Raw genomic sequence first — 18,553 nt, forward strand, 5'->3', positions numbered from 1 at the left:
AAAACTGCTGGCCAGTATCTACTATGCTACATATGTACAGTGGTTCATCAGAAGACAGCTTAATGGTACAGTGCTTGCCTAGCATGCATGAATCCCTGAGAACAATTCCTCAGTACAACAGGAAATAGCACTGTGACTCAAGTGGTAGAGTGATAGCCTTGAGCAAAAGAAGCTCAGTGACAGTGCCTGGGCCCTGAGTTCAAGCCCCAGTATTGGCCAAAAAAAGACATAAACAAAAATATTCAGAGCAGCAGTATTTGTGATAGCTATAACATGGAAACTATTTTAGTGCTTAACAACTGTGGGATCAATAAAATATGACATAGAGACAAAATGGAATACCACATCCAAAATACAACATGGTCAAATGATACAAAAATGTTGTGGAAGAAGCTAGATACAAAATGTACTATAAGTATGTAAAGTATAAAAGCAAACAAAATTATTCTAAGATAAATGTCAGGACTATAGTTATCTTCCTAGAAGGGGCATACTATCTCTTAAAGATTCTGAACAAGTTCACATTATGAAAATTCACTGTTTTAATTTTCAGTATGAAAATTAAGAAAAAAATATAAAGCATAAAGCTAAAGTATAACTAAATATTGTAGTGCATGCCTATAATGCCAATACTCCAGATACTAAGGTATGAGTATTGTGAGTCTGAGGCGAGCCTAAGCTACATTCATATCCATTCATGGATGCTCAGGCTACACAGTGAAAAGAATAAAAAGAGAATCCAAAGACACAGTGTATGCCTGTAATCACAGCTCCTTACAAAGTAGAGGCAGAATTGTAGTCCAAAGCCAGCACAAGCAAAACCGATGATCAAATCCAAAAACAAACTATCTATTTCTGCTTTCTAGTTGCCATGGTATGATTGATTCTGCTTTGCCATGCCCTCCCTGACATTTGGAAATGACATCTCTGAGAACATAGATCAAAATAAGTAACTACTCCCTCTAGATAGATAGATAGATAGATAGATAGATAGATAGATAGATAGATAGATAGATAGATAGATAGATAGATAGATAGATAGATAGATAGATAGATAGATAGATAGATTAGATCGATCGATAGATAGATAGATAGATAGATAGATAGATAGATAGATAGATAGATAGATAGATAGATAGATAGATAGATAGATAGATTAGATCGATAGATAGACACATAGATAGGTAGATAGATAGAGGCATGCAGAAGAAAGGATTAAGGATGTGGCTGAAGTGGTACTTCATATTGCCAAAAGAAAAAAAGAAAGGTTAAAATAGCCAGGCAATGGTGGTCCACTGACTTGTGCCTGCAATATTAGCTTCTCAGCTACTCTGAAGACTGAGAGCTGAAGATCACATTCGAAGCCACCCAGGCAGGAAAGTCCATGAGATTCTTATTTCCAAATTACTTCTCAAAAAAATTAGGAAATAGTGCTGCTAGCCTTAAGTACAGAAAGGGTCAGGGACAACACTCAAGTCCTGAATTCAAGCCCCAGGACTGGCAAAAGAAAAAAAAAGTATTGATCTGCACATAGTAAACATTTTTCTAAACAAGGGGAAACTATAGTCAGAAACAGATCAATGGATGGCAAATGCTGTGAACAGACAGAAAGGTGTGGCTACAAACTGGCATGAAGGAACTCCCTCAGATAATGAAAATATTCTTATATCTCAGTGAGCCATACAAATACAGAAAATATTCTGTATCTGTGCATCACAATATACTGTGATTATACAGTATAAACATAACCATTATTTCTCAACACAAAGTCATATTGCAGAAAAAAGTTTTACTGTATGAAAATTATAGCTCAACTTTGTCCTAAAAGACTATGCTGATTCTTAGTATGGGAATCAATATACATTACAAAGATGAGTATGTTTCAAGAATAATTAGTTCTGTTTGCCTTTAAAAATCTTATACTAGATCAACTAGTACACCAAGTAATTTAACTATATTATATCAAACACTCTATTATGGAGAGAACTTTTGCTTTCAAGTTCTACACTTGCCTTCCTATACAGCAACTAGAAAACCAGACAAAATAGAAGAAAGAACTATTTTTAGATACTACACAAAAGACAAAAAAAAACCCACTTTGGTCCAGGAGAAAAGAGAAACAAAGTCAGCCCCACAGCTGGGCTTTCTGCCTAGAGAAAAGTTCCAAACCCCAACACACAGAGGAGAACCTACAGACAACAGAACACTCACAGGCAATGTAAGTCAGGGATAAAGTCTGGCATCAAGGAAGGCTGAAGCAGCTACTACTTTAAAGTCAAAAAACTTCAGAGGATGCAGCTATATAAGTAAAATGTTCCAAGAATCTACAGATGTGTTGATTTGTCTTTATCTGAGTAATGCACTGTTCAAACACTAGGTAACATCACACAGTTGGGAGAAGAAGTAGCATAAGTAGTAAGCAACACAATCCCCATAGCTCAAGCTATGCTGAAACATCTGGTTTTTTAAACAACCAAAGTGAACAGATTTCACTGAAAACCTGAGGAATAAGAGTGAATGCAGAGGAATCAGGGCGCAGCAGTAAAGATAAACTAGTCCTTAAGACTGAAGGCTAAAAGACATACAATAGAAGAAACAAAGCTTCTTCAACTACTGGTGTTGGGAAAAGTGGGCGGCCACATGCAGAAGACTAAAAGTGGACCCCAGCCTACCACCATGCACCAACATCAACTCAAAATGGATTAAAGATCTTAACATTAAACCTGAATCTCTGAAACTACTGCAGGACAGAGTAGGAGAGACACTTGAACTTATAGGCACAGGAAGAAACTTCCTGAACAGAGTCCCAGAGTCACAACAAATTGGGAGAGTGACTCGACAAATGGAACTACATTCAAATAAAAAGCTTCTGCACAGCTAAAGCTATCGCAACCAAGCTAAAAAGACAACCAACTAATTGGGAAAACTATTTACCAGCAATATATCAAACAAGGGGTTAATATCAAGTATATACAGGGAACTCAAGAAACTAATCCCAGGGGAAGGGGAAAAACAAGTCCTTTAAATGAGGATACAGGTGGGCCCATTGCAACAATGAGAAGTACAACTTGTTATGTAAAAATGAACTTTACAACTTTGGGGGTGGCGGGGAGGATTAGGTGAGGGGGCCAGAGGGAGGATGGAAAGGGATGGGAAGGGGAAACAAAGGAGAAGGCTACAATGCTTGATAAGAAATGTACTCATTATCTTGCCCATGTAATTGTAACCCCTCTGTACAGTATTTTCACAATAAAAAATAAATTAACAAAAAGAAACTAATCCCTCCCAAACCTAACAAACCAATTACTAAATGGGCAAGTGAACTAAAGAGAGACTTCTCAGATGAAGAGATAAAAATGGCAAAGAAACACATGAGGGAATGTTCACCGTCCCTGGTTGTGAAGGAAATGCAAATAATGACAACCCTGAGATACCACCTTACCCCAGTCAGAATGTCCCACATCCACAAGTCAGGCAATGACAAATGCTAGAGGCGATGCGGAGAAAGAGGAACCCTATTACACTGCTAGTGGGAATGTACACTTATGCAACCACTTTGGAAAGCAATCTGGAGGGTCCTCAGAAAGCTAAATATTGACCTCCATTATGACCCAGTCATACCACTTCTAGGCATCTATCCTGAACAACAGGAACCAGTATAAAAGACAGATGCACCTCCAGTTTATTGCAGCACTGTTCACAATAGCTAGGATATGGAAACAACTCAGATGTCCCACCACAGATGAATGGATCCAAAAATTGTGGTATCTATACACAATGGAATATTATGTAGCCATTAGAAATGACAAACTAATGACATTTGCAGGGAAATGGATGGAGCTAGAAGAAAGCATGTTGAGTGAGGTAAGCCTAAAGCAAAGAGACAAAATGGTATATGGTCTCCCTGATAAGCGGATGTTAAATCCAAAATGTTAGGTGATACAACAAAATTAACAAGACTTAAGAAACAAAGAACTTCATCTGGTCAAACCACTACTAAATAACTCCATGCTGCTGATCACATGTATGGTATATATGTGTACACCAGAGGGGAACCAGGAAGATGACACAGAACTAGAGGGAATCAGGGGAAAACATACAACAGCAGGACCCATCATCTGCACAGGACATTGACCAAAATGAACTAAGCAACTTAATGACAGCTATGGGAGGGAGGGAACAAATGGGAAAGAGGGAACAGCTGATGCTATGCAAAACAAAAGAAATGTACATACCACCCAATGTCGAAGAAATAACTGTATCACAAAGTTCATAGAACTCATAAATGTTATAGACCATAATAGACAATTTGCTCCAGGAAAGTTAGAATGTGTTTGTGACTTTAACAGCATCACTATCCCACAATACTGTGAAATTCGGGAAATTATGTAATCAATCACAATAAAAAAATAAAAAATTAAAAAAAGATTGAAGGCCACACTAGACTCCCTCTAAACAAGCCTAACAGAGAAGGAAATGGTGACACTGTCCAAAAAGAAATGTACTCATAGCAAGGCACCAGTGGCTCACACCTGTAATCCTAGCTACTCAGGAAGCTGAGATCCGAGGATTGTGCTTCAATGCCAGTCTGTGAGACTCTTATCTCCAATAAACCATCAGAAAACTAGAAGTGGCATTGTGGCTCAAGTAGTAGAGCACTAACTAGCCTTGAGCTCTAGAGGTGAGAGGCAGCGCCCAGGCCCAGAGTTCATGTCCATGACTGATAAAAAAGAAATGTATTCTTTACCCAACTTCTATAACTGTAACCAGTATCTTTTAATAACAGTTAAAAAGTTTTTAAGTATCAATCTGAATTGGGAAAGCAGGACAGGGTGACTGTTGACTCATGCCTATGGTCCTAGCTACTCTGGGCTGAGATCTAAAGATCACAATGGAAAGCCACCAGGGCAGAAGAGTCTGTGAGACTTTCATCTCCATTTATTTATCCCGCAAAAACCAGAGGCAGGGTTCAAATGCCAGCTGTGGAGGAGGGAGACAAGGTAGACTGTGAAGACAGAATTCAAGCTCCAGTGCCAGAACATACACATTAAAAAAGAAAGAGGCCGGGCACTGGTAGCTCACAACCATAATCCTAGCTACTCAGCCTTGAGCAAAAAGGTCAGGAACAGCGCCCAGGCCCTGACTTCCAGCTCCAGGAACACTAAACACACACACACACACACACACACACACACACACACACACACACACACAGAAAGCAGAAGACAACATCCTTAAAGGAACATGACAAAATTGCAAAAAAGATGACCAAGTGATTTCATTGGTATGTTTTATCTCAAACTTCTAAAAAAAACCCATCGCCAGTATACTTTCCTTCACAGTGAAATTAATGCTTAGAAATTTTAGAAAATGAGAAAGACGTTAGGATAAAAAAGCCACCCATTCTATTCTGGTACACTTAATATTCAACTAAAATCTAAGTCCATAAAACTTCCACTGAGTAGTGGGAGTTCTCTACTCATGAGACACAAGTAAACACAACCTAAATTCTGTTCTCCCTGCTAGTCTTCAAAGGTATAAAAAAGGTGTATTCTCCCTATCACCTTTCCTTAGATTTTCATATTCATGATCCATTAACTCTCTAACTTTTTAATACATTAATACTAGCCACTCTTGCCAGGGTTCTCCATAAGTTTTATTCCCCTTCTAAAATATGGCTGGCTCTGAATGACAAATATCCTTCAAGTCTTATAAAATCACTGCTGTTTACTATCCAAACATACTTCTAACTCCTGTTTTCCTTGCCCACTAAAAGCAATTCCTGACAAAAATTTCTGAAAATGCCAACACTTTAATCTTCCAACATCTCAAAGCATCAGAGTTAGACATTAAACCATTCTAGCTGCTGGGAGCATGAGGAGAAATGAAACTTCCTGTCTCTGTAACTCCTGAATTTGAGCTTATCTGTTTGAGAATACCATACCTGCACTCACAGCATGATCTGACAACAATTACAAAATTATAAAGAACCCAACAAATAAAAGTGAAGATACCAGGACCCTACATTCACCAAAATAACATGCAATACTCTATTTGTAGAGTTCTTCAGGGAGAAAAATAAACTCATTTTTAAACACATAGTGTGTTAGTCACAGACAAAGTAGACTCACTTATGCAAGCATCATTAAGGACAGTGCCTCATATATGGAGTAATTTGCCATGTCCGATGAAGTTATCTCTCCATTCTACTGACCCATGCACTATGGACCTGAAAGTAGGTCAATCCAGTTCTCTCTTAGGTATTCACAAGTAGTGATAGTGGAACCTATTAGTATCTGATAGGTGTATGCCAAGACGCAATATAACTCTGAAGATGGAGAAAGACAGGTAGAATAAATCTGCTTCTAGAAAAAAAATGATAGAGATGAGTAAAGAGTATTAAATGAGAAACAATAAGGGCTATGAGAGATGAAGAAAACAGACTGGTCTTCAAAACTTTTCCATATGGATTAGAAGTGCAGGTTTCCTTTTGATCATTACAAACTTTCAAGAATAAACCTTGGCACAGGCCAAATTTTTCTTAAAAGAGACCCAGAAACACAACAAAGCAAAGAAAGATTGGACAAATAGGATTGCATGAAATTGCAGAGCTTCTTGCATGGCAAAGGACATAGTTAGCAAGATCAATAGAAAGCCCACCGATTGGGAGAAGTACTTCACTAGCCATACAACAGATAAGGGTCTCATATCTAAAACATACCTGGAACTCAAAAAATCAAATCCTCCAACAACAAATCCTCAAAGAAACAACTGCCCAATAAATAAGTGGGCTAAAGACTTAAAGAGAAACTTCTCTGAAGAGGAAATAAGAATGGCCAATAGACACATGAAGAAATGCTCAACCACCGTAGCCATGAAAAAAAAAGGCAAATCAAAACAACATTGAGATACTACCTCACCCCAGTTAGAATGGCTAGAATAAAGAACTCTAATAACAACAGATGCTGGAGGGGATCCATGTGCAGAACCCTACTGCATTGTTAGTGGGAGTGTAAACTTGTTCAACCACTTTGGAAAGTAGTATAGAGGTTCCTCAAAAGACTACATAGAGCTCCCCTATGACCCAGCAATCCTATTTTTGGGCATATACTCAAATAATCACAAACAAGACCATCCTAAAGCTACCAGCACAACTATGTTTACTGCAGCATTATTTACCATAGCTAAGATATGGAACCAACTCAGACGCCCCTCAGTAGATCAAGAAAATGCAAAAAAAAAAAAAAAAAAAAAAAAGAAAGAAAAAAGTCTAGAATGTACCTCAGCTCAATGGCAAAACACTTGCCTAGCTAGTGCAACATCCTGGGTTCAATTCCCAGTTATCAGAAAACAAAAGGCAGAAAAACAATCAAGCAAACAAAAAACAAAAGGCAAAAAATAGCCCTAAATGAACAAAAATACTTTTTGGTCCTGACAGATTTAAATTCACCTAGTCTTGGTTGCCAAACAAAGTGCTAAGCAATTCTTATATTCAACATATATAACAAGATAATTTTAATATGTAGCAGTCCTTGAAATTACTTCAGATGCAGAGTAGAGGGATATGAGCAGTTATAAGACACAGATCTCTAACTGGCAGCTGGATTCACAAGACAACACACCACACCTGTAGAATATCCCCATGTCCTTAGTATCAAAAATGCACAAGCTAGCTACTGAATCCAAAGTATCCTAGGACTTAATGTTTCCATATACAGACCTCCAGCATGTTTGACTTCGGCTGAAATCTCACTGGGACTAGGGATCCCAAGGGAAGTCTCTGCCTTTTCCATGATATTTGAAGTATCTTGTCCTAGAGAAAAATCAAAATGTGTTGCTCTTTATTACCAAACTAAACAACCTAAATTTCAAAAATGTAATATCAAAGTCCATTCATCTAAAATCATGATAGCTATAAGACAGTTTATTTTTAACAATTAGGGTTATTAGTCCTTGGAAATATCTCCTTAGTATAACATTTTTTATACAAAAACTCTGATACATCATCACTAAAGAACAGACATTTATAGCAATTCCTAGACTTCATTCTAATAAGAAAATGCTACCAATTCTACTTGCGATGTCTATCATCTATCTCATGATCACTTGTCTTCAAACAATTAAATCCCTTGAACAAATGTAGAAGGAGATTTATTAACAAAGTCCCTTGTAACAATATAAACACACACAGTAATGAAATGACTGATGATCTTACACACAGTGGCTACTGTAGCTGAGCCTGAGGAGAGCAATGAGTTGCCCCAGCTGCTCCAATATCCCCATCTGGCCTGGGATATATCTTTGGAAAGTTTCCTACTGTCCCAGTAAATGAGCGGGGGAGGGAAGACACAAGAAAGTATGAAAAAGTATAATATACATAAGTTATCTAATTATTAGCCAAAGTATGGGGAACCAAATAATATTTGCTTAATGCACTGCTTGACTGACAGACACTTGCATGTTTTCATCATGTAGGCACCATGCAGCAAAGGTAATCACTGCTGATGGCATTTATAGAACTGAAAAACTATTATTTATGGTTGTAAAAACAAGTAAAGAAGTTCAATCCTAAATTAGCATTGAGCTTGAGTCTGTTAACCCCAACTTCTTTTTCCTTGTACCAGGGCCTCACACGTTTGTTTTGCTTGCTCATGACTGGCATTCTACCACTTGAGCCATACCTCTAGTGTAGCATTTTGCTGGAATTTAGTTGGAAATTGAATCTGCATTTCATCTGGACCTAAGCATCCTCAGGAGCTAGGATTACAGGTCTGAGCCAGGGGTACCAGGTTAACCCCAATATTTTTAAATCCCAATATTTTATAGAGATTCTAGCTGGGCACCAGAGGCTCACACCTGTTTTCCTAGCTACTCAGGAGGCTGAGTATCTGAGATCTGAAGATCAGAGTTCAAAGCCAGCCCAGGCAGGAAAGTCTATGAGACTCTTATCTCCAATAAACCATTAGAAAAACCGAAAGTGGTGCTGTGTTTCAAGTGGTAGAGTGCTCACCTTAAGCTGAAGAGCACAGGGACAGCGCCCAAGCCCAGAGCTCAAAGCCCCATGACCCACAAAAAAAAAAAAAATAGAGATTCTAGTCAGTGGCTGTCTGTAATACCTGAAAAGGGAGAACTTCTGAAGTCTCAGGGTCCCTGGAAGACCCAACATCTGGTCTTTTCAACTGGGCACTACAGCTTCCATTAACTTTCTTGATTGGCATGTTGGTCAACAGATTCATTACTCTTCACAGACTCAGAATTCTCCACTGACTCCCAGTTTCCATCTTCAGTTATCACTGGAGACTCAAGGATCATCTTTATCAGAAAGCCCAAGGTAAAAACGTGATTGAGGTCAGCTTTTTTAGTATACATTATTTGTCTAAATCTTTTGACACTTTCACAGAGTCACAGGCAGAAACATTAGTAAATTAATACAGACAAGATCCCACAGATCTTCCCCCAGGTTCTCCTAGTAACAGCTTCCATAACTGAAGCATAATTCATTGTGGCAGAATCCACCAATCTTCAGATTTCAACAGATTTCAACTGAACCTTTTTCACTTCAAGAAATATAGATGAAATTACATAGCATGCCACTTGTTAAGAATTTTTTACACAGCATTTAAGTCCCTCCAGACCCACTTTTATTGTATTAAGACTTTTTTTTATTGTTTCTGAATAGTCCTTGGTATAAATGTACTTTGGGACTATCACAGAAATAAGATGATTCAGAAACCTTATGTATAGGTGTTTATGGGAACCAAAGCTTTCTCTTGAGCTACTCAGTTTAGTTTTAAATGTTACTGTTAGGCTGGACATGTGCCTTAGCAGTAGAAAGCTTGCCTAGCATGCATGAAGCCCTGAGTTTGATTCCTCAGTACCACATGCACGGAAACTGGCACTGTGGGTCAAGTGGTAGAGCGCTAGCCTTGAGCAAAAAAGCTCAAGGATAGTGCCATGGCACTGAGCTCAATCCACAGGACTGTCCCAAAACAAGGTATTGCTCTATTCTTTTCCCATGTAAACTATCACTTCATTTTCCAAGTGGCAATGTAAGAATAATCAAGTTCCCCTGAATTCTGATCAACCTTGTGTTGTCACTATTTTGATTGAACCATTCAGATAGGTGTGTACTGGTACCTCACTGAGCATTTTAAATTGCATTCCTCTAATGGTTGGGACCAACGCATCCTTTTATATGCTTATTTGCTGAGTATATATTCTTTAGTGAAACATTTATTTGTATCTTTTGGTCATTATCCAATCATTCTGGTTTGGCTTTTATCATTATGTACTACAGAGACTTGAGAACACTGTTTATTGGAGATTTAATTCCTCTACTATATGGCTTGCAAATATTTCATGCTACTTTATAGTTTATTTTTTTCCTGTCTTCCTAGAGTCTTTCCCTGAGCAAGTTTTTCATTGTGAGGAGGTTCATTATCTATTTCCCCTTTTACTGACTATCCTTTAAAATCTTTAGTAATCACTTCCTACTAAAACTCTTCCAGAGATTTAATCTATCCAAAAACATTTCTGTCAGAACAGTTTTTTAGGGTTTTGTTTCCTATTTGTAGTGGTGGCCCTAGGGAATAAAAGATGTCCCTAATCCTTTTGCTTTTGTTTTTTAGATAGGGTTTCCCAAATTTGTCTAGGCAAGCCTCAGACCATGAATTTCTTACCTCTGCCTCTCAAGTACCTGAGATTACAGGCATACACTACCATGCTTGCTATCTCTGAAACACTAACTTTTTGTTTGGTCTGCTCTTAAACCTTAATCCTCCTATCTCCTTCTCTGGAGTGTCTAGGATTATAAATATAAAACACTATTCTGGGCCTTTTGCTATTATTAAAAATATTCATCATAAATATACCAAAATTCTGTTAGTATTGGAACATTTGATGTGACAAAAGAGATGACGATTGACTTATATTTTATATTTACTTTTTTTTTTTTACAGTGCTAGCGATAGAACTTAGGACCCCACACATACCAGGGAAGAGCTCCACCATTTGGCTATATCCATTGAATTCCTAGTTTAACATTTTTTTGCCAGTCCTGGAACTGGAACTCAAGGCCTAGGCACTGTCCTGGAGCTTTTTTTGCTCAAGGCTCGCACTCTAACCCTTGAGAGACAGCCTCACTTCTGGATTTTTCTGTGTATGTGGTATTGAGGAACTGAACAATGGGCTTTCATGTATGGTAGGCAAGCACTATCACTAAACCACATTCCCTGCACCTCAGATCAACTTTTAAGCAGCAATTCAATTACCCAATCTAATTCCTTCCAGAAGAAGAGGAGAATCAAATAGCATGAGAGAATAAATGTATTTCCTCCCCTTTCCTTTACCCTCTTCTCTTGTGCTCTCTCTCTTTCTCTTTCACCCTCCTTCACCCATACACACAGGTATGTATAAACCTATTTTATAGAGAGATGGACTACATGTAGGAAAGAGCCATTATGTGTTTCAAACAGATTTTATAAACATATTAACAACTAAGGCAGAAAGACCAGCACACTACTATAATTAAGATACATACCAATAATGCTAACAGAAAGGAAAAGACCCATTTGAATCAGGAGACATGATTCATACACAAAGAACCAAACACATGTCTAGAGCTTGGAGTGTCAAATCTAGCCTAGAGATGTTTTTAATTTATCTATAATAGTGCCTAAACTTTTAAATGAGTTCCATGTTTAAAAACCAGTCTTCATACAAAAGTGCAAGTGTCCAATTTCCCTTGAAAACTGAAAGATCTAGCAACAAAGGTTCTATAGTCACTGTTTAATGACTACTTCATGCCAAATAGCTACTGGTCCTTTTAGGCAATGCTCCTGCACCTCAAAATTGGCACTCGAATTCAATTCACTAATTTATGTTAACCTGATTAGCCCCATAGTTATCTGCAAATGCCTGCCATGAGACGTACATCAGACTGTGACAGGTGAAAATGCCAGAGAGAGTGTTCAAAGGTATAAAAACAATCCATGAGAAAGCTAAAAGGTATACATGATACTAGTTGCCTGGAGCCATTAAAATACCGGGGAGAAAAAGAATCACGAGGCATGAAATCAGAAGGCAACTTTAAGATACCTTGGAGTTAAGCTGTATGAATACGTGTGTGTGTGTGTGTGTGTGTGTGTGTGTGTGTGTGTATGTGTTGTATACTATGTGTAATGCATGCATTATATGTAATACATACAAAATATATCATTGTAGAAATGTAATTCATTTAACTTCATATGAGATTAGGACATACTCTGAAACAGGAAACAATGGTAATCTCTACACTTTGGTCATCACCATCTAAATTTGAATCTACATGAGTAAAAATCATTTAGAGGGGCTGGCAAGGTGGCTCAGAGGTACAGTACTTGCCTTGCATGCATGAGGCCCTGGGTTCAATTCCTCAGTACCACGTAAGCAGAAAAAGCCGGAAGTGGCACTGTGGTTCAAGTGGTAGAGTGCTAGCCCTACGCTGAAGACTTGAGGGACAGCACCCAAGCCCAGAGTTCAGGCCCCAGAACCGACCAAAAAAGAAAATAAAAGATCATCTAGAATGTGTTAGGATGGAAGACAAAGAGTTTATATTGTTTATACTGTTAGTATTATTAGTAGAAGGAATGTAGATACTCTACTCTCTGCAAACATAAATAAATAACAGGTAGATGAAAGTAAAATTGCATTATTTAATGGTTTCCTAAGTTTTCTGGGTATTTTTTTTTAATTTTTTTTTTAATTGTATTTTATTTTATTTGAGAACATACTGTACAGAGGGGCAACAATTACATGGGCAGGATAATGCATACATTTCTTACCAAGCATTGCAGCCTCCTCCTTTGTTTACCCTTCACTTCCCTTCCCCGTCTCCCCCCTCCCCCCACCCAATTTTACCCCCCTCCCCCCACCCAATTATACCCCCCTCCCCCCCCACACCGAAATTGTAAAGCTGGTTTTGACATGACATTTTGTACTTCTCATTGTTGCAACAGGTCCACCTGAATCCTTAAACGACTTGTTTGTCCCCATCTCCTCCACATGTTATACTAACATCAAATATAGTGAAAGCGGGGGTTACACTGTGGGGGAGGGACATACAAAGCAACAAAGAAATAATCTTATAAATGCATTAGAAACACATGCATGAAAGAAACGAAAACATTAAAATACATATTTAAGGGTTCATTTTCCTAACATCACATTATCTGGCCTTTTCCGCTTGACTCATACCTATACTAGATATTGCAAATAAGGGAAACCATGGGACCTATGCTTCTTTGGGCCTGGCTTACTTCACTTAATATAATTTTTTCCAAACCTTTCCATTTCCTAACAAATGGGGAAATGTCATTCTTTCTGATGGAGGCATAGAATTCCATTGTGTATATATACCACATTTTCTTGATCCATTCATCTACTGAGGGGCATCTGGGTTGGTTCCATATCTTAGCTATGGTAAATAATGCTGCAATAAACATAGTTGTGCTGGTAGCTTTAGTGTGGTCTTGTTTGTAAACATTTGGGTAAATGCCCAAAAGTGGGATTGCTGGATCATAGGGGAGATCTATGTGAAGTCTTTTGAGGAACCTCCATACTGCTTTCCAAAGTGGTTGAACAAGTTTACATTCCCACCAACAATGAAGTAAGGTTCCTTTCAGTCCACATCCCCTCCAGCATCTGTTGTTATTAGAGTTCTTGATTTTTGCTGTTCTAACTGGAGTGAGGTGATATCTCAATGTTGTTTTGATTTGCATTTCTTTTATGGCTAGGGATGTTGAACATTTCTTCATGTGTCTATTGGCCATCCTTCTTTCTTCTTCAGAGAAGCTTCTCTTTAAGTCTTTCGCCCACTTATTTATTGGGCAGTTGTTTCTTTGAGGATTTGTTGTTGGGTGGTTTAATTTTTTGAGTTCCAAGTATATTTTAGATATGAGACCCTTGTCCGTTGTATGGCTAGTAAAGATCTTCTCCCAATCGGTGGGCTTTCTATTGATCTTGCCAGCTATGTCATTTGCCCTGCAGAAGCTCTGCAACCTTATGCAATCCCATTTGTCCAACCTTTCTTTGATTTGTTGTGCTTCCGGGTCTCTATTCAGAAAATTTCGACCTGAGCCAAGGAGACCTAGGGTTTCTCCTATTCCATCCTGTAATGTTTTCAGAGTGTCTGCTTTGAGTTCAAGGTCTTTGATCCATTTGGAGTTGATTCTGGTGCAGGGTGATATATAAGGATCTAGCTTTAGTTTTCCACATGTAGTTAACCAATTTTGCCAGCACCATTTACTGAAGAGGCTGTCTTTCTTCCATTCTATTGTTTTAGCTTCCTTATCGAAGATTAGATGGCTATAGGTCTGTAGGTTCATTTCTGGGTTTTCAATTCTATTCCATTGGTCCTGAGGTCTGTTCTTATGCCAATACCAAGCTGTTTTGATTACTATGGCTTTATAGTAGAGTTTGAAATTTGGTATTGATATTCCTCCAGCAGTGTTCTTTCCGTTGAGGAGCGTTTTTGCTATTCGGGGTCTTTTATTGTTCCATATGAATTTTTGGATTGCCTCCTCTATTTCCTTGAAGAATGAGGGTGGAATTTTGATAGGTATCGCGTTGAATTTGTAGATAGCCTTGGGAAGTATTGCCATTTTCACGATGTTAATCTTGCCAATCCAGGAGCATGGGAGGTTTTGCCATTTTTTAAGTTCTGTGTTGATTTCCTTTTTCAAGATTTTAAAGTTTTCATCATAGAGGTCCTTCACTTCTTTGGTTAAGTTAATTCCTAAGTATTTTATTTTTTGTGGGGCTATTACAAATGGAGTTGCTTTCCTAATTTCAGCCACACATTTCTCATTGTTGGCATATAGAAAAGCCATTGATTTTTGGGGTTTAATTTTATAACCTGCTACTTTGCCAAAGTTTTGAATCAGCTTGAGTAATTTGGGAGTGGAGTCTATGGGATTCTTTAAATACAAGATCATGTCATCTGCAAAGAGGGAAAGTTTTATTTCTTCTTTCCCTATTTGGATCCCCTTTATGTCTGCATCTTGCCTTATTGCTGTAGCTAGGCATTCTAAGACTAGATTGAAGAGAAGTGGAGAGAGTGGGCATCCTTGTCTTGTTCCTGAGTTAAGAGGAAATGGCTTTAGTTTTTCACCATTGAGTATAATGCTGGCTGTAGGTTTGTCATATACAGCCTTTATTGTATTGAGGAATGTTCCATGGATTCCTAATTTTTCCAGAACCTTCATCATAAAGGGGTGTTGGATCTTGTCAAATGCTTTTTCTGCATCTATTGAGATAACCATGTGGTTCTTATTCTTGCTCCTGTTGATGTGATGAATAATATTAATTGATTTGCGTATATTGAACCAGCTTTGCATCCCTGAAATGAATCCTGTTTGATCATGGTGTATGATTTTTTGGATGAATTGTTGAAGTCGATTGGCCAAAATTTTGTTGAGAAGTTTTGCATCAATGTTCATCAAAGAAATGGGTCTATAGTTTTCTTTCTTTGATGAGTCCCTGCCTGGTTTTGGGATGAGGGTTATGATGGCTTCATAGAATGTGTTCGGTAGTGAGCTTTCTCTTTCAATTTCATTGAAGAGTTGGAGGAGTATTGGTGTGAGCTCTGTTTTGAAGGCCTTGTAAAATTCCGCTGTAAAACCATCTGGTCCTGGACTTTTCTTAGCTGGGAGGTCTCTTATTGCTGTTTCTATTTCAATGCTTGATATGGGCCTGTTAAGCTGGTTTAACTCATCTTGGTTTAGTTTTGGCATGTCAATATTTGCTAGGAAAAGGTCCATTTCTGTCAAGTTCTCAAACTTATTAGCATAAAGTTTTGAGAAGTATTCCCTTATAATGTTCTGAATCTTGGTTGTTTCCGTGGTGATGTTTCCATTCTCATCTCTGAGTTTATTAATTTGGGTGTGCTCTCTCCTTTTTCTGATAAGGTTTGCTAAGGGTCTGTCAATTTTGTTAAGTTTTTCGAAGAACCAACTCTTTGTTTTGTTGATTCTTTCTATAGTTTTTTTGGATTCTAATTCATTTAATTCTGATTTAATTTTGATTATTTCTTTCCGTCTACTGGATTGGGGTTTATCTTGCTGCTCTTTTTCAAGGAGGTTTAGATGTGTCATTAAATTGTTAGTTTCAGATCTCTCCAATTTGTTGATGTAGGAGCTCAGAGCTATAAACTTTCCTCTGAGTACTGCCTTTGCTGTGTCCCAGAGGAGCTGGTAATTTGTGTGTTCATTTTTGTTGAATAGCATGAACATTTGAATTTCCTTTCTAATCTCTTCCATGACCCACTCATGATTCAGCAGTGTGTTGTTCAGCCTCCATGTGATACCGGACTTTCTTTGGTGGCTTTTGGTGTTGAGTTCTAATTTTATTCCCTTGTGGTCAGAGAGAATGCAAGGTATAACTTCAATGTTTCTGAATTTAGACAAGTTTGCTTTGTGGCCTAGAATGTGGTCTATTTTAGAAAACGTTCCATGTGCTGCTGAGAAGAACGTGTATTCTGATGCTGCTGGGTGAAATGTTCGGTAAATGTCTGTTAAGTCTAGTTGATCTATGCAGCTGTTTAGATCTGCGGTTTCTCTGTTGAGTTTTTGCCGAGTTGATCTATCTAGTGGGGAGAGTGGTGTGTTAAAATCCCCAACGATTAATGTCTTTGGATCTATCTGGGATTTGAGGGAAAGTAGTGTTTCTTTGATAAATTTGGGTGCTCCATTGTTTGGCGAATAGATATTTAGAATTGTAATATCCTCCTGAAGGAGAGATCCTTTAATTAGTATGTAGCGACCTTCTTTATCTCTTCTCACGAATTTTAATTTGAAGTCTATTTTATCTGATATTAGGATTGCAACTCCCGCCTGTTTATGAGGGCCGTTTGCTTGGTAGATTTTGTTCCAGCCTTTAACCCTGAAAATATGTTTGTTTTTACGGGCAAGATGTGACTCCTGCAGGCAGCAGATAGAAGGGTCTTGTTTTTTAATCCAACTAGACAGTCTATGTCGCTTAATTGGAGAGTTCAGTCCGTTAACGTTAAGAGATAGGACTGAGAGGTATTTGGGAGTTCCTGCCATGTTATCCACCTTCTTGGGGGCTGTGAAAACTGGGTTCTTCCTAAGGTTCTTGGATTCTCAGTTTGTGTGCAATTTCTTGGCCTTTGTTGCGTTCTTGTTGGTTTTCTATGTGTAGGACATCTTTAAGAATCTTTTGCAGGGCTGGTTTGGTGGAGATGTATTGTTTCAATTTTTCTTTGCTATGGAAGGTTTTTATTTGGCCTTCAGTTATGAAGGAGAGTTTAGCTGGGTACAGTATTCTTGGTTGATAGTTGTTTGTTTTTAGGGCATGGCATACGTCATTCCAGGCTCTTCTTGCTTTGATTGTCTCTGCTGAGAAATCTGAGGTAATTCTAATTGGTTTCCCTTTATAGGTGATTAACCTTTTCTCCTTGACAGCTTTAAGGATCTTTTCCTTGGTCTGGGTTGATCCTGTGTGGATTATAATGTGACGGTGGGATGTCCTATTCTGGTCTGGTCTATTTGGGGTTCTAAAAGCTTCTTGTATCTGAATAGGCCTATCTTTTTGTATGTTTGGGAAGTTCTCTGTTAGGATCCTGTTAAACAAATTTCCTAGACCATTAACTTCTGTTTCTAGGTGCTCCTCTACACCCATTATCCTTAAATTGGGCCTTCTGATGGTGTCCTCCAGGTGTTGGATTGACCTATCATATTTCTTGGACTTGTCTTGGATGGTTGTATGTTCTTTCTCTATAATATCTAGGCTGTCTTCAATCCCTGAGATTCGATCTTCTGCATGGTCTAACCTGCTGTCAAGACTCTCTACTTTGTTTTTTATCTCTTTTCCTTCTAATTGGTCAGCTTTGATGGCTTCAAGTTCTTTGTTGAAGCTCTGTTTTAGGTCTTGTATGAATTTCTTTACTTCCTTAATTTGGTGTTCAGTGTTTGTTCTCAAATCACTTAGTTGATTGGTTATGGTTTCTTTGGACTCCCATTCCTTCTGTTGGGTTCCATTCAGCATTCCCTTTGTGGTCTCCCTGACTTCCTTCAGCTCTTTGTTAATGGATTCCATGAATGTCTTTAGTGATCTTTGTGTATTCTCTACCTGGTCTCTTAATTCGTGAATTACTCTTTGATTAGTTTCCTCCCTTCTGTGGGATTCCTGCAGTTCTCTTTGAGTGTTCTCTGCCTGCTCACGCCATTCCTCCCTTTCTCTTTGAGTATTCTCAAGTTGTTCACGCAAATCCTGTATCTGTTTTTGAGAAGCTTCCTCACGCTTATGATATTCCTGTATAAACTTCTGGGATGCCTCCTCTCTCTCCCTATCACGCTCATACAGAGTCCTTTGTACATTGTCAAACTTCTCATTTATCATGTTTGCTATTAGTGTTTGTAGAGCTATTTGGGAACTCTCCTCTGGATTATTCTTTATCTGTTCTAATCCCTGATTATCAAGGTTGGGAATTGAGATACCCGAATTTGCCATTTTTCTTGTGTTTTTCCGGCTTACTCGGCCCATTTGAGATAAAGAT

General features: G+C 38.2%; 1 protein-coding gene across 3 annotated transcripts in view; it reads right to left on the bottom strand.

Annotated features, from left to right (window-relative positions):
• LOC138822601 (protein FAM114A2-like) overlaps window positions 1-18,553 on the bottom strand; it is a 31,412-nt gene that overhangs the window by 1,688 nt on the left and 11,171 nt on the right. For 2 of the 3 annotated variants that reach the window (XM_070015430.1, XM_070015429.1), the window contains one exon: window positions 9,117-9,312. In XM_070015430.1, coding sequence (XP_069871531.1) covers window positions 9,117-9,236 — 120 coding nt within the window. In that variant the 5' untranslated portion in view covers window positions 9,237-9,312. Of the gene's footprint in view, window positions 1-7,720; window positions 7,814-9,116; window positions 9,313-18,553 lie in introns of all 3 variants that reach the window. The other variant, XR_011370568.1, reaches the window with a different exon arrangement.

The sequence above is a fragment of the Dipodomys merriami genome, unplaced genomic scaffold, assembly GCF_024711535.1.
Source record: "Dipodomys merriami isolate MVZ:Mamm:240054 unplaced genomic scaffold, mDipMer1.0.p SCAF_1127, whole genome shotgun sequence".
Lineage (NCBI taxonomy): Eukaryota > Metazoa > Chordata > Mammalia > Rodentia > Heteromyidae > Dipodomys > Dipodomys merriami.